The 16,524-nt window shown below is 37.7% G+C and overlaps 1 protein-coding gene across 1 annotated transcript; it reads right to left on the bottom strand.

The window, feature by feature from the left end:
* Nucleotides 1-1,952: 1,952 nt before the first annotated feature.
* On the bottom strand, nucleotides 1,953-9,431 carry LOC120769685. Its single transcript, XM_040096807.1, is given in 12 exon segments — nucleotides 1,953-2,046; nucleotides 2,236-2,746; nucleotides 3,165-3,233; nucleotides 3,413-3,496; nucleotides 3,904-4,002; nucleotides 4,222-4,379; nucleotides 4,381-4,582; nucleotides 4,585-5,904; nucleotides 6,222-6,323; nucleotides 8,668-8,973; nucleotides 9,056-9,236; nucleotides 9,325-9,431. Coding segments are annotated over 12 exon segments (3,051 nt in total). The 5' UTR covers nucleotides 9,337-9,431; the 3' UTR covers nucleotides 1,953-2,039.
* Between the last annotated feature and the right edge of the window lie 7,093 nt (nucleotides 9,432-16,524).

Below are 16,524 nucleotides of genomic sequence, written 5' to 3'. Positions count from 1 at the left end.
TTCCAAAGTAAACAGGACTTAAAAAAAAAAAACAGAACAAATGTTTTTTTTCGGGAAAATCAATTTATTTTATTCAAGATCTCCTTCTGCTTCAATTCAGCTTTTTGCACGGTCCAAAAGCATGTCGAACGAGTGTTTTAGCTCGTTGGCCGGTATGGCCTCCAGTATGCCTTTGAAAACTTTGAAAACGTTGAAACCACTCGTGCACTCTGCTGCTAGACTCAAAAAGTCCTGTTTACTTTGGAACGCACCTTGTACATATTTCCATTATCACTATTTTGAAGCGAGCCCTTTTTACACTTTGGTACCCTCTAGCGATCAGAGTTTGTCCGCAGGTGGTTTAAACGCTTTGAATTACCTAGTAGATGCTATTATAATCATCAATCATCCGCCTAGGGAAATGGAGACCCACTGTTCGTATACGTCCTTGCAATGAGAGTTGCATGGTTAAACAGGATTGAGAGCCGAGTACGGTAATGCTTGGCTGTCTGTTACAATTGCCGGTTTTCGACGTCCAGCTTTCGCTGCACTTAGTGTGGTACATTGCCTGAAATAAAGTAGTGATCCGAGCCGATGTTGCCACCTCGGATAGAACGTACGTCTAGTACGTCCGTCCGTCTATCGCAACGTGATCAATCTACATTTTCCAACCATCGGCAGGGTATATTATGTTGGCCACGATGTTTGTCATATCTAAAAGGACAGAGGCGCTATAAAATATATGTCTAAGTGATCAGCATGATGAGCCCAGTCGATTTAGCACGGATGTACGTTTATCTGTCTGTTTATACGCGAACTAGTCCTTCAGTCGATCTGAAATTTTGCACACTTTTCTCCACAAGAATCATTTGTCGGAATCACCAATATCAAACTACTTTACTATAATATATAAGTAGCTGCAACAAATCATCTCGATGGAGAGAAGGTGAGGGTCATTTGTAAGAAAAATGCCAATCTTACTACAGAAAAGTATCGAAAAGAGGAAAACTATGTCTGTGCTTAATCGAATTTATCCATATTATTATGTTTTCCAAATTTTATTAACGATTTACAATGTTTGCACAATTCCAGTTTAGTAAAAATTAGTCAGATCATTCATAGATCAACACATGAAGGTCTCTTGTTAGTTTAAATGTGTATTTATGTATGTGTAGTATTAATACATTCAAGATATAACTTAACTAAACCGTCTTGGAGTTTTGATAATCAGCAATGAGGGAGCGCCTTCAACATATTCCAGAGAAACCGTAATCACATTTTTCATGTAGTTGTCCGATGTAGGGCGAGTGTTTTATGCCGAAGCTGTAGGCCGGAACATGTGAGAGATTAACCTGAAATGTACAGATGTACCCACAATTATATACGTACATATGTACATAAGTATGTCTATTATTAGATGCAATAAGAGATAAATCTGTTTTAATATACTTGCAGAAGTAAAATGTGACTTGCTTAAAATTTTTATATATTCTGACTGGTCAATTAAAGTAAAATGAGTATGAAATCGTTCGCATTGAAAAATAATAGATCTCAATAGTCCCATGGCTAAATAGAAATCTTGAATATTTTCACACCGCGGGAACTAGGCATGCACGAGTGAGATGTGGTATAATATAAGATTTTCTTTGACCCAAAAATGGGCTATGATGTATTGAAAATGACGGTGCTGGACTTGTTTTGTACAACTGATACTATTATCGATTTAAGAACAATTAAAATTATTAGATAAATATGCATGTGCGCCGTTACAAGCATAAAGACATGTGTAAATTGTATGATAATTATTTACCTTCTCGGGACAGTGTGCGCCCGGTCCTGGTTTATTGTGCTCATCACTCGGGTATTTGAATTTGCCACGCATTGTGTACATAGGTGGCTTATATTTCATAACCGAGTATTCAGCATCGTAGGCACCGGGACCGGGCAGCAACAATGCTGGAATTAAGCGCGGCTTTTGTCTACCGGCCATTGTGAAGGCCGGTGCTGAACGTATCGGGCCTTCCTTACTGATACCCAAGACGGTGGGTATTTTATAGACATTAGGAGCTGTTGGGAGAATAACATTGGTTCAATAACATTTTAAAGTGTTTGTAATCGATTTGAGATGATGAGTTAATTGTACACATACGTTTGGCGAAATGGATGGATGGGTAAGTAGGCGCACTAGTTTAGCAACTTTTGTGAGATTATAAACATTAACAATATACTTGTACATATATATTGTTACCCTGTTACCTTATGCTCTTCTCATGTGTGGCGTTAGCCTCAACAACATATTTGATGGACGAAGTTTTTGAGGTTGTGGTCGTTGTAACAGCTGAGCCGTCCGACTGTACCACCGTCTTGGTGATAGAGCCGCCTGATTTGGCCGTGCTGGCATCAGCTCTGGCATGGGCGGTGTGAATTTCTCTACCGTTATCTAATCCACCGTCGGCAACCGTGTATGTTACAGTGCTAGTGGTTGTGGTGGCTTTAGCTTTAGCGTTCGCTTTAAGGTCAGTGCCGTTGCTTAGTGCGCCCCTGGCGATGTGCTGTGTAACTGTTGTTCTGGTGCTGCTGGCGCCTGTGTGCTGCGGCCGAGAGGCTTTGTCCGTTTTATACCCGTTTTCGAGCACTTCTTTCTCACCAATTGTTCTTATTGTTGTGCTGGTAATTGTATTGGATGTGCGCTCAACATGATTAGATGAATTGTCGGTGGAGTTTACCAACTCGCCGTTCAGCAGATTCTGGTTTTGATTGGTGCGTACTACAGTGAGAATATGTGAAATTTGTGTGTATATAAGCACTCGTGTATACTAAGGTGTGTGTTGAAAAGTAAAGTTAAATTAAATGGCGAGCATGTGAAAAGGTTGCTTCTAAGACTTGCATTTGTGCGGACCAAAGTGTTTTTGAATGCCATAAAAAACTCTGTACATAAGCGAGAGGTCCCAATGGTATCCGAATTGATAAAAAAAACCAACGAAGTGATAAAAAAATTAATTTTCGTAACTTTGAAAACTTCCATAAAGTAGGAATTAATTGTCCAATGGAACTAAAATAATAAGTAGGTGAAGCCTAGATCTTCATTTCATTATTGTTAAATCCTTAATCAAGCACTTATGGAACGCTCTCTTCGTGTATATACTATAGATATGTATGTACATAGTGGATAAATGTGTACTTACCAGGACTGGCTAAACGCCGTTCTCGTCTTTGCAAAATCCGATCTTCTACATAAGCACCCTTTGGCAGAGCTGAATATGCGACACGTACCGGACATGCATGTAGAATATCAATTTAGTTTACGAATACATACATACAATATAGATAGAAAGCAAGGATAACCGGAAACAATTAGAAAAATATGATACAAAGCACGACAAAGCCAAATATATACAAAATATGGAGTGAGAATTTCTACCGCTGTACTCACCTGGCATGGGGGCAACTTTGAGACCGAATGTGAAAGCTGGCGAATTGTCTAATTTACAGTTTTCTGGGTGATAATAGCCGGGTGCTTGGAGAATAATAAATTCGAAAATAAATACACACATACACAAACTGCACATCCACACATTTGTATTGGTGTGAATAATTGTAAGCTCCATATCTTGTAAGCCAGCATCAAAAAAATATTTCTCAATTAAAAAACGATTATATAACAGTATATTTTATTCAATTCTTCTGTTGTTTTACTTTTGTTAATGAAAAAGAGGCAGAATCATAGAATTATGCTCTCTTTCTCAATTAACTTTCCAAAATATTGCTCTATCTAATTGTGGACTAGTACTTTCCCGGACAAGCTTGATGTTTTACTTATGCCTAACCACAACCGATGGCTCGACCGAGTTACCGATAAGGAACTTTTCATTGTAAAACTAAACTAAACTAAAATTAATATATAAAAATGTGTTAAAAACGTACCTGGTGCCTCGGTGGTCAACTTGCTCTTGGGCTTTAAGCCAAAACTAAAGGAAGGTGCGTGATCGAGAGTGTGTTTTTCTGGTTCATAAGCAGTGGGTGCTGTGAAGACGTAATATTATTTCTTATGTACACATGCTAAGGCATAAGAGCAAATAAATAACCAGTAATTTATCTAAGTTGCACAGTATAAAGCTACGTGTTGTGAAGTCATAAATACTTTTTGCATATAGTACAATTGATCCTTGATTTAAGCTCTATGCGTGCAATACAATGCTATACACGTAAATGTAGACATATGTCTGTATATTAAGGGCTTACCTGGGGTTTCACTGACTTGCTCGTGAGTTACTTTTAAACCAAAAGTGTACGCGGGACCTCGATCCATATTAATTTTCTCGAATTCATATTGCCCTGGTGCCGGCGATTCATTTCTGATGTGAAGATTTGTTTTTATGCCAAAGGAATAAGCTGGGGACTGGCCAAGGTGTGTCGCTGGGCTTCTGTAAGTTGTGACGACCACCCATTGAATACGCAGGTGTGTGATCGAGTCTGACCTTCTCAGGACAGTAATCTCCAGGCGCGGGTGTGTCGTTATTCAGTTTAGGATCATGTTTTCCAGCCATTGTGTATGATGGGGTGTTGTCAAGACGAACTTTCTCAGGACAATAAGCGACTGGCCAAGCTTGCATTCTTCGGGTTTGTAATCGCATGGAGATGGTGTGTTTTCTGCGTGTTTAAGGTATTTTCGGCCGCATATGGTAAATGCTGGAGTATGATCTAGTCGGACCTTTTCAGAATAATATTCACCCGGAGCTGGTGTATCACTAATTTGCTGGACATTTCTCCGGCCGACAATACTAAATGCAGGTGAGTGGCTAAGCTTCACTGCTTCTGGTGCATAATCCCCAGGCGCGGGTGTGTCGTTATTCAGTTTGAGATCATGTTTTCCAGCCATTGTGTATGATGGGGTGTTGTCAAGACGAACTTTCTCAGGACAATAAGCGCCTGGTGCCGGTGTGTCGCTGGGCTTTTGTAAGTTGTGACGACCACCCATTGAATACGCAGGTGTGTGATCGAGTCTGACCTTCTCAGGACAATAATCTCCAGGCGCGGGTGTGTCGTTATTCAGTTTAGGATCATGTTTTCCAGCCATTGTGTATGATGGGGTGTTGTCAAGACGAACTTTCTCAGGACAATAAGCGCCTGGTGCCGGTGTGTCGCTGGGCTTCTGTAAGTTGTGACGACCACCCATTGAATACGCAGGTGTGTGATCGAGTCTGACCTTCTCAGGACAATAATCTCCAGGCGCGGGTGTGTCGTTATTCAGTTTAGGATCATGTTTTCCAGCCATTGTGTATGATGGGGTGTTGTCAAGACGAACTTTCTCAGGACAATAAGCGCCTGGTGCAGGTGTGTCGCTGGGCTTCTGTAAGTTGTGACGACCGCCCATGGAATACGCAGGTGTGTGATCGAGTCTGACCTTCTCAGGACAATAATCTCCTGGCGCGGGTGTATCGTTATTCTGTTTGGGATCATGTTTTCCAGCCATTGTGTATGATGGGGTGTTGTCAAGACGTACTTTCTCAGGACAATAAGCGCCTGGTGCCGGTGTGTCGCTGGGCTTTTGTAAGTTGTGACGACCACCCATTGAATACGCAGGTGTGTGATCGAGTCTGACCTTCTCAGGACAATAATCTCCTGGCGCGGGTGTGGCATTATTGATTTTAGAGTCATATTTCCCTGCCATTGTATATGCTGGGGTATGATCGAGACGGACCTTTTCAGGACAATAATTTCCCGGACCAGGAGTTTCGCTAATTGATATCTTTGCAGTTCTTCCGCTGATGGTATAAGCCGGCGTATTGCCTAGGCGAGCATTTTCGGGACAATATGTTCCTGGTGCAGGCGAGTCGTTGGATATGTTAATATCATGTCTACCCGCGATAGAAAATGCAGGACTGTGATCTAAACGGATTTTTTCCGTTTGGTAGTCACCGGGTGCTATTTGAATAAAAATAATGACAGATTCATTTTCTGAGTTATGCGGGATGAAACGGTTCGGACATACATACGTATTGATTTCAATTAAGCACAGTCAAATGATATTTTAGTATAAGCTCAGATATTAATGTTAATTGATACATGATCAAATGGCAAAGCCGTGACTACTTTCTCATCATTTACAAGAGCATACATTTGTACATATATAGTATACAATAAGTATCTAAATTTACTAAAAGTTGCGAATTATCTAATAATCAGTTTTTTGTTTTTGTGTACTAACTGTGTGTACTAGTATGTACTATATAACGCATTACCTGGAGTCGCCTGTTCGAAGCTGAGCTTTGTTCTTCTACCAAAAGTGTAGCTCGGTGCTTTCTTTTTAATAAATGAAACCTCAGGGCGATAGCTATTTGGCGCTGTTTATAACCAGCATTTCATTAAAAAATTTTGGTTATTTGCCGTTATTGGAAGAGAAATAAAAATGTGGAATTAAAACAGGTCTTGAGCACAGGCGAATGCACATTTCCTTTCATTGGGATTATTAGTTAAAGAAATTTACTTGGAGAGAGATGTCAAAAGCATACAAACATTCAACTAACTGCATGCACATACTACTAAGCATACTCGTTCATACATACATACATTTGCCTATGTATATGTAAGAAAAGGAAAGACTAAATACCTAGGAAAGAGGAATCACATAGAAGTATGCTCGTAAATACCGGCTAAGACCGGAATCACTAACTTGTCACTTATACTACTGTGGGCAAAAAATAGTAAGACTTAATTATTTTTATTTTTTTTATTTATATTCCGTGCGAAAACCCATTCATCAAAGTATTTTCTAGGTTAGTATGACTGTCAATGACATCTGTGCCGAATGTCACATCAAAAAAATCATTAGTGTTTGGTATACGCTTGTCTGTCTGCATTCGGCGATTTTTACGATGACTGAAATTATTCAACAAAGAAGTTAATTGTGTGTGCGGAATCAAATTTCTAGTACCGAAAAAGTTCAGGATGTTGGAAAAGACCTTCGCTGATAATTGTTTGTAGCGAGCAAGTGTTTTTGATTGGTATAAATTATTCAAAGATGGTCGAGAACGCGTTGACAATGAACCACGGCGAGGACGGCCAATATTAACTGATGATCAACACGTCAATAAAATAAAGAAATTGATGCTTGAGAATCAACGGTCATCGGTTAGAGATCTTACTGGCATCGTCGGATTTTCGGAAGGATCAGTGAAAGCCATTTTGAAAGGTTTTTTGGGTCTAAGAAAACTGAAAATACAATTGGTTCCGAAATTACTCCTTTTTTTCGAAAATCAGCACCGCGTTAACGTCTATGAAACAATGCCTTCCGACTTCCAAGATATCATGAAGCGTATTATCACAGGCAATGAGTCTTAGATCTATACTTACGACCCAGAAACAAACGATCAATCGACCCAATATCGTGGCAAAGGTGAGCCGAAGCCAAAAAAACCACGACAAAGCAGGTGAAAAATCAAGAATCAAAATGTTGTCAGTTTTCTTCGATTATCGAGGCTGGCCAAACTCTCAACAAAGGAATACTCTCAAATAGTATTATTCATAATTAAAATTAAAAACAAAGTCTTGCTAATTTTTGCTCATAGTGGTAAATTCTATTTTTGATAAAATATGAAATTTGTGTTAATACTGTAATGAGTTTTTTCTAAAAATATCTTCTCCTAAAGTCCATAAACAATTCGCCATACGGTCTAATATATTTCACTCGTACTGCCTCGTTTGGAACAATTGACACTCTTATTGTTTTTTGTTGTAAGTCAGAGCTCTTTAGAAAAGTTTTAAATCCCGAGATGGTTTTAATAATTGAGACCACATATATTCTAAAAAAATGTAAGAAAATTAACCAATTTTTCAATCCAAAAGGTTCTTTGATTTGTTTTTTGGACTCCCTCAGCATATTCTTAAAAAGTTTCAACTGTCTCAATTACTCACTTCCAACTGCATAAGGTACCATATACTAATATTTTAGAGACTTGCAAAAATAAATGTGTATTTGAAATCGTGTAATGCCCTAAATTATACTTTTCAAAGTGTTGTACATCTATTTTCTACATATTTCTATGTATAATGTAAAAAAATGGAGCTCACCGATATTCCGTGCAACTATTTTTTTACTTAAAAGTATGTATAGAAATGTCAAAAATCGTAAAATAACTAACTAACTAAAATAAATAATAACGTAGTTTAAATAAAAGTGGCAAAGATTAAGGTAGTATTTGAAGATTTGCATGAAGCTTTTTGTTCAATACTCGCAAGATAAAACAACAACTCACTACACTACAAAGTTATTAAAAAGGACGAACAATTTACCTCTGATTTGATTAGGAATTTTGATTTCTTATCGCTAACATTTGGTACATAGTTAAGTAAGCTCAGATGTACGAACCGAGCTTTTACATGCTATTTAACACAAGCACAACTTATTAATACGTTGCTAAACCACCATTGGACGTCATCTGAAATTCCAATTTGTGGGTTTGTTTGAATGCAAAACTCAAAGACACAGAACTGAAATATTGCAAAGTTATGAGAATGGGGCACATGCATTTGATGAGTTTTAATACTGAATGATTGGCTGTGTATTAGAAAATAGACCAGCAAATGTGCAGTAAGCTCATCCATCCATCCATCGAGAACATGATTTGAGTGTTATTTGATGAATACCTAAAGCAAATGCTTTGTGTTTTGAAGTACCAACAAACTTACCAGGCGTTAGGTTTGGCTTCTCATTTGGAGGCTTTTGTCCGAAAGAATACTTGGGCGTAGCGTCAATGACGGCCTTTGCAGCTCGATCCACATCATACTCGCCGGGTGCTGGTGTCCTAAAGAGTGTTTTCTCCTTGGGACGACTGCGTAAGCTCGCTGCCGGAGGAGTGGCTTTTCCTTTCATACCCAAGCCGGTGACATCGTATTGCGCTGGGCCCGGTCCAATTGAATCGAAGTTGCTGCGATGTTTCTGTCCAAAAGTAAACGCTGGCGCACCTGGTTTCTTCGAGTCAGGTACTTTCTTGCCTAGCGCGAATATAAAAACGGAACATTATACATTTCACCATTTTTTATTGTTTTTGTTTTCGTGCTTCACAATCATTCATACCGACTAAAGTTGGTAGTTGCACACATGCTGGTCCCGGACTAGAAGTCTCCGCGGCTATTTTACCGCGGCGTACAGTCGGTGTCCAAGGTCTTTGTTCGATGTCGGTGCCCATGGTCAACAGTCGTTTCTTATTTACTGGTTCACAGGGTCCTCGTAGCTTTGTCGTTTTTGCTGCTTTCCTCTGTGGGGAGAAATATACAAATTTATCTACAGATGTATGTATGAATGAAAATTTCCATTTGATACAGGCGTGCAAAATAGAAAATTACCACAGTGACCATATTGCCCGTATTGAGATCTATTATTTATGCAATATTTGCAGAGAACTATGTGCAGTTATGTGTGTTTCTGCTTGCTTTTTGTTGTTATACAAAATAATTGAAATGTGTAGAAATAAGACTCAAACAGACAAAAGGTGACTTTGTTTATCTTTGTTTATTATGCTTATCACGACAGGTTCTCAAGCAATTTGTTTCATTCATAATCAGGAATACAGGGTTTGTCCGGAAAGTAATAGAATAGAGTCAATTTAAAAAATATATTAAACCAATATTTACAATTCTTTAAAAACTTTCAAAATAGGCTCCTTCTGCGTAGATGCAGCGCTGCCAGCGCGATTTCAAAGCATTGAAGTCGTGGATCCCCTCCGGCGTCTCAAAATGCTTGCCTTTCATCGGCCTTTTCGGGCAAGAAAACAAAAAAGTCTGGGGACGCCACATCTGGGCTGTAGGGCGGCTAGGGAAGCGTTGGGATGCTGTTCGGTTCGGTTCGGTAGCTGTTCGCAAGAAAAGCGGTGTGAGCTGGGGCGTTGTCGTGGTGCAACTTCCAATCGGCTGCGATGTCTTGCCGGACCCGATTGACGCTTCGTTTGAAGCTCTTGAGGACTTCCACGTAGAACTTGGCGTTGACGGTTTGTTCAGGAGGAACAAATAAATGGTAGACGATGCCATTTATGTCAAAAACGAAACCCACCAATTCTTGCTAAAGCAACATCTGGGTAAGCCTGTTTGATCATATCAAACGTCTCTATCGCAGATTTACCGAGTTTGACTCCGAATTTAATCACGTACCTCTGCTCTAACCAACGCTGCATTTTCGGCTTGCTCCACTCACAGAAACACGTCGTGCGAAAATGTTTGTCCTGTCTCCAGGTGCTCGGAGATAACTGATCAGCCGCTTGTTCTTTAGCTAGGTACGCCACGTACGTTAATCCAGTCAGTGCGCGCACGCTCCGAAGTACAATCTCGGCGAAAGAAAATCAGTCCTATTACTTTCCGGGCAAACCAAGTGGAAGTCTGTAGAAAATAAATCGAATCGATAAACATCTTTTTTCTAGATTGGTATAACCTTTTTTATGTTCACGTGAAGTGTGATATCCATATGTAGTACGTGGTTGGCAGCAGTTGGTTTACGACGCATAAGGTTTTGCCTGTTAACACATGAATGTATCAGGACTTGACTTATGTATGAATGATTTCCATTCACTTTGTAAGCAATGATTACTTTGTCTCATAAAAAGTTAGAAACTCCGTTAATGGTCTTGGTCGTATATATTACACATATACTATGTATATGTATGTAAACAAATACTAAATACGGGAATATATATATGTATAGATAAATAAAAACAACACAGTCAGCTGGTTTTTAGTTACTATGCATCGATTGCTTCTAAACACAAAGCCACACACGCTCACACATATTTATGTATGCACACATGCGAAGGAATGTCATGAAGAACGTCAAATTTTCTAGGACAACCATTATTTTAATGGCGTAGCGAAGCGGAACAAAACAAACCATCTATATCCAAAATTTTCGGCTGCAATGGATGTGTACCGATGTACATGCATATGTATGTACAAAAGTATATATGACTATATAATTATCCATATATGTACATATGTACGTATGTCAGCTAGCATATATAGTATATGTATAGTAAAAGTATTTTTGATTGGTTGTCCTCATTTTGATTTCACTTAATAATACTTCTTTTGTGTGTTTCGGTGTTCGGTTGTTAGTGACTACGTGTTTGGCCGATGTGGTGTGGCTTAGTGATTGAGGTAGGTTTGTTATGAAACGAAAATCCTCTACATACCCAATTGATCTATGATAATTCCTCTTGTTCACTAGTAAATCTAGCGTTTCAAGCGCAGCAACAAAACCTATGAAACCTTCGTGTTAATTTCTCATGCAATAATTCGTAATTGATCGAAAAAATAGTAATTACAACCATAATGGAGACGGAAGTAACGCATTGCGCAAATTACCTTTGCTTACACTTTATATGTATGTATGCATGTATGTGCATCGGCCTGCTTAACAGCTCTTACTGCAACGTCATAAAAACATATAAATATTAAGGGGTCACTATATATGTTAATGTGAGAGCCCGAAACAAATATACACAAAGCAAAGTGTATAAGCTTTTTAGCAACCATTAGTCGATTACTGTTTATTTATAAATCGACTAGAAGACAGCCTGAAAACTACTATGTTCCAGATGTTACAAGTCTGCATGCACAATCATAAAAGTTATGAAGTGATAAACAAAAATGTTGCTCATACGCCGAGTGGCCCAATCGGGTGGATATGTTATCATAATACCTTTGGTAAATTTGGTAAAGAAAAGAAAAAACCATTATTCTGAGATCGGTAGTAACATTTTGACAGAATATCGACACAAATGCCAATTGTTTTACATAAGTATGTGTATGTGAATAAATATGTATGTATGTTGATGAAAAGCACGATCACGGTGAGTTCGCATTGAAAAACTATACATCATTGCCGCCCACACAACTGAATGACTGTTTGAGACATATGTTTGTGTCATCAGAGATTGCGTTACGTTAGATATCTGGTTTTCAAAAGCTCACATGCACATACAAATAAATATATAGACATATCTACGGTTGTATATTATTGTCTATATATGGAATTGAGCTAAAATAAATACGTACAGACATACATAGGTGTACTATGTTTTAGATTCAATGAAGTCAAACAATTAATTAAATATGCCAGACAAAATGAGTAAAATGCGTAGGATGAGAATAAAAAAGCCGAAGAAAGTTTTCGACTAAAGTTCTTTTGCAAATTGGATAATTATGCAGGCGTATAAAAACTAAATATAGAAATATCTAATTACTTATATTCATTGACACACGTTAGATGACTAACTAAATCTTCAAGAGTTTTTAAAGCCTTAGAGCGGAGGTCGGGTTCATAAAATCAAACATTTGCATGGAGCACTCCTTCGGGAACTTATCAGGTGCATATAATGTAACCATTTACAAATCGTTAGAATATAGTAAATAAAGAAAATTCTCACTAAAAAGATATAAATAAAAGTTATACTTCTTCAGTTTTATGAAATCAGCTTAGGTGGAGTGACCGCAAAGCTGAGGTAAATAGCTGATTGTGCGTGTGAGTGTACGCTCGGTAATAAATCAGTCTCAATATTGCCAGCATGATTTCATATTTTTAGAATGGGATTTTAATTTGATTTTTTCTCCGCGAGGCGAGATGAGGTAATACACATATTTAAATCGAAGTCAAAAGACTGGAGTTTTTATACAAATAATACAGCGAGAGCCAAAGAGCCAAAGAGCAATAGCACAATAAAACACAAAATAAATCGCCAAAGAGCTTATATTCACATGTATACATAAATAGTAATGGGTTCATATAAAACAAATGACGTCAATTTTAAAGAAACATGCTGCGAACGTAAATTGGCCGCTAATACTAGTACTATTTAGTATATACTAGTATATAACACAAGTAACTGTTTTTTGATTAAGTTGGTATAGATTTTCGTTGGAAACTTTCACAAACATTTCTTAGCTCGCTACGTTTCGCTTCGTTTCCACGGAAGAAAATGCTGAAAAGTGTCGTTGACATATTGGCCCAGCATTTGGTAGCTTGCCAAAAACAGATCAGATCCCACTGATCGAGAATGCAAGCGCAAGAATATACCAAAGTAAATGTAAATTCGCAGACGTTTGCGAAGTGGCTTTGCGGTCGTTTGGTCGTTTGGTCGTTTTACGAAATGAGTTTACTTAGCTAAGCTGGTTAATATGGTTAGCCGATCACTGATTGCGTTGGTGGTGCGGAAATTGCACTTTTCTACAATCATACATACATATCCTCATATACATTTGTACCTACATATGTATGTGCTTATTCGGAAATAAACACCATTCGCTTGTCTCAATTAAAGAGTTTCAATTCGGCACCTCAACCATCTAGTCCGGTTCGTTGGAAAGATTGGCTTTTTTGCATGATGTAGTGAGTTCATAAGCGGGAAATGGTAAATGAGATTAGCTGTGAAATCTAAAGACCGGTTTTTTGAGCTGATGTCATACATTTGTTTTGTTTTCAATGCTTGTACGCAAATATATATTTATACGCAGAATGTCTTTACTATGTGTGTTTCTAAGAGTTGACTTGGAAATGTTTATAATCGCTTGGAGGGTATAACCTGTCCTACTCACCTATCTACATATGTATGTATTTAAGGTTGTTTATCAACGTTTCTAATTCACACACAGCATTATTAATGAAATATCAACTTTTACTAGTAATTAATCCATATACATACATACATATACATGTAACGAACTACTCACACATAATAGAAATTTATATAATATACATACATACATATATAAAAATAAAATATGCGAAATCGCTTATGCAAAACATGGTTAGAAAATCTTAGTGGAAATATGTAGTCTGATTTTAACGCTTTTGCTTTGTCGGCAAAGGTTTGAGATAATAATCCAGAAGCTACATACACATACACACACACAAACAAATAATCTATTAAATAAATGTGTATGGAAACGATGCTGCCTTAAATGTCAACAGCGAATTAATTGTTTATTGTCATTATTCATAAATCAGATCGGCTCAACGTTAATAATTTCGCAAAAAAATCAGAATTATAATGAGAGATCTACTTATTTGGTCATTTCCGCAGCATTCACGAATAGCTTCATGATAAACAGTGCGGGCGCTTCGAACTGCTTTGCCACAATTGCACACACATATACACTTACAAGTATGTATGGATCGATTTGTAAACCAAAACGTTTTGGAAAACAATTTGAATTAAGAAATAATAACAACAACAGTGTCACCTATCCCATTTCAGTTCGTGGCAATCAGTCAATGAACTGAAACAGCAGCAGTGCAACAACAATAAAACACACATGAAACTAGCTCAAGCTTACATACACGTGCACAAACATTTGTGTATTTACATAAGTGTGTGTGAGTATATGCGTCGATGCACCCTCAGCGCCGCTATGCCACAGACACTGGCAGCCCACAGTGGCAATGTCAAAAAGCCGCCCACTTTCCGTCTATTTCGATTTTTGGTGCATTTTTTTACCTTGGTTGCTCTCCGCGATAAGCCTGTTCTTCGGTTAACAGTACCGCCTCAAGCCGTTTGCTGCTTTTCTATCTCGTAGTCGATTTATGGAACTTAGCTCCAGGAAATCGCTAAGTTCATCTGTTAACTCGGAAAACGCGATTACACTCCTTGCACCGTTTATTTACAAATACAAGTTAATAGTTGAAGTAGAGTAGGATAAAATGAGTATTTTCGATTTCGTATATCACTTGGGTTAATTATGCTTATAATCGTAGATTTTAGTTTTTTACGCGTTCTTGTTTATATACAAGTGTTATTACTTTTCGCCGGGGCTTGGAAGATTAATTGATTGCTTATTGAGTAGAAGTGCGATGGAGCGGTTTTGCGATTTTCGGCAAACTTGTCGGATTGGCGGTTGAGCTACAACTGAATCGTTTAGTGCTAGCGCTGCTAGTTTTCGTCTAACTTGCTAGAGCAAGCTTGAAGTTAGCATTGGTGGGTTTGGTGTTCGAGAGCTTACAAAAGCTCCCGCATCGTCAAGGTGTTGTGTCAATTCTAAATTGTGAAGTTATTTGCTCAATGCATGAGTGAGTGTGAGTGTTCTTTAATTTGTCTGAACAAGTGCTAGTCGGTAGAAAAAACTAATATTGATTAAAATATTCGATATAACAAATTTAAAAAAAAATTTCAGCATATGAGAACACAATTTATTTAAAGAAATATATATGTATTACACTTATGTATATAAGTACGTATACAAAGAATTTATATCGCAAGCTTTGATATAACGGAAATTTAGTTTTCGGCAAGATATATTCGGTTTCAAAAGCTTTTGCATGAAAAATTGGAATCTTAGGTGTGCGTGTATACTTGTATTAAATGCTTGAAAATATAGTATCCGACGAGTCGAGAGACAAGTATACAATTGTTTTAGAAAACTTCAAACTTCTCTCCCTACTTTCGGCCGTTACTTTTAAAAAGTATTATATAATATTTTTGGGAACACTATTAAATAAAAATCGCATTTCCATTTGCAGCCGTACGTTTAGGTATAAGCACAAGACTCACATTGTGGATCTCTCATATTCATCAGTTTTTAAAACGCATTATTTCGACCTGACCGCGTCGATCGTCAATTTAATTCAATTAAAAGAGCTTTTGTGTATATCTTTATGTGCAATTTAACGAAATTCAACAAGTCAAACAATCGCACAAACGCACAGCTTATGCTTACACCTGAACGATTCTCTTAATTGAACTCGTACCCAACCCAAAAGAGTGCCAGTGGGCGCACTTAAGGAAAATTGTCATTAAATTTCCAAACACACTTACATACATATGTATGTATGTATATAGCTTTGCATGCAACTAAATTTTTACACAAAAATTATGGACAAATTTTAAAAATTATTGAAAAATAATGACAACGGTCCGTTACATTTTGAATTGCAAGGGGCTTTGTGGGCAAAGCTCCAATAAAGGCAAACGATAATATTCGTTTGGGAGAGTGGAAGAGCTTTTTCAATTCAAGCTAGAGGTAAGCAACAAAATACATTTTACTATCTAACGGTTTTATTCCAATAAATGCCGAATTCATGTAAACGAGGATATACATATATGGTAAAATATTTCGAGTTTCGATTAAGGTGAAAATTCATTCGATTTTCTTACTCTTCTCATTTTTTGAAGTACGTATTTTCTGTAAGGCAAATTTGCAATTTTAAAGTAAAATTTTAGCGTTGGATTCTACAGTTCAACCAGACAACCTTAGCCCACACAATTTCTCGCTTTAACGGCGTTTCATGCGTGTACGTTCTAAACAGTATTGAAATGAAATTTTAGCAAATGAATAGCGTACAAACCATTCGCAAAGTGACGCTAGACTTTGTGCCCACACAGTGCGCAATTGTAAGCCCCACTGATATTGCTTTTTCCCCCAAGTGCAATTTCCACCCACACATAAATAAGTTGACCACCATGCTGACATATGTATGTACCGCTGAAAAACATACTTTTTGGTGAGTTTAAATTGAACGTTAATTAATTTGTGAAATTTAAACTTTTGGCATTCAATTACCGAACT

Source organism: Bactrocera tryoni, chromosome 2 (genome assembly GCF_016617805.1).
Source record: "Bactrocera tryoni isolate S06 chromosome 2, CSIRO_BtryS06_freeze2, whole genome shotgun sequence".
NCBI lineage: Eukaryota > Metazoa > Arthropoda > Insecta > Diptera > Tephritidae > Bactrocera > Bactrocera tryoni.
This window is presented reverse-complemented; position numbering and strand designations above follow the sequence as displayed.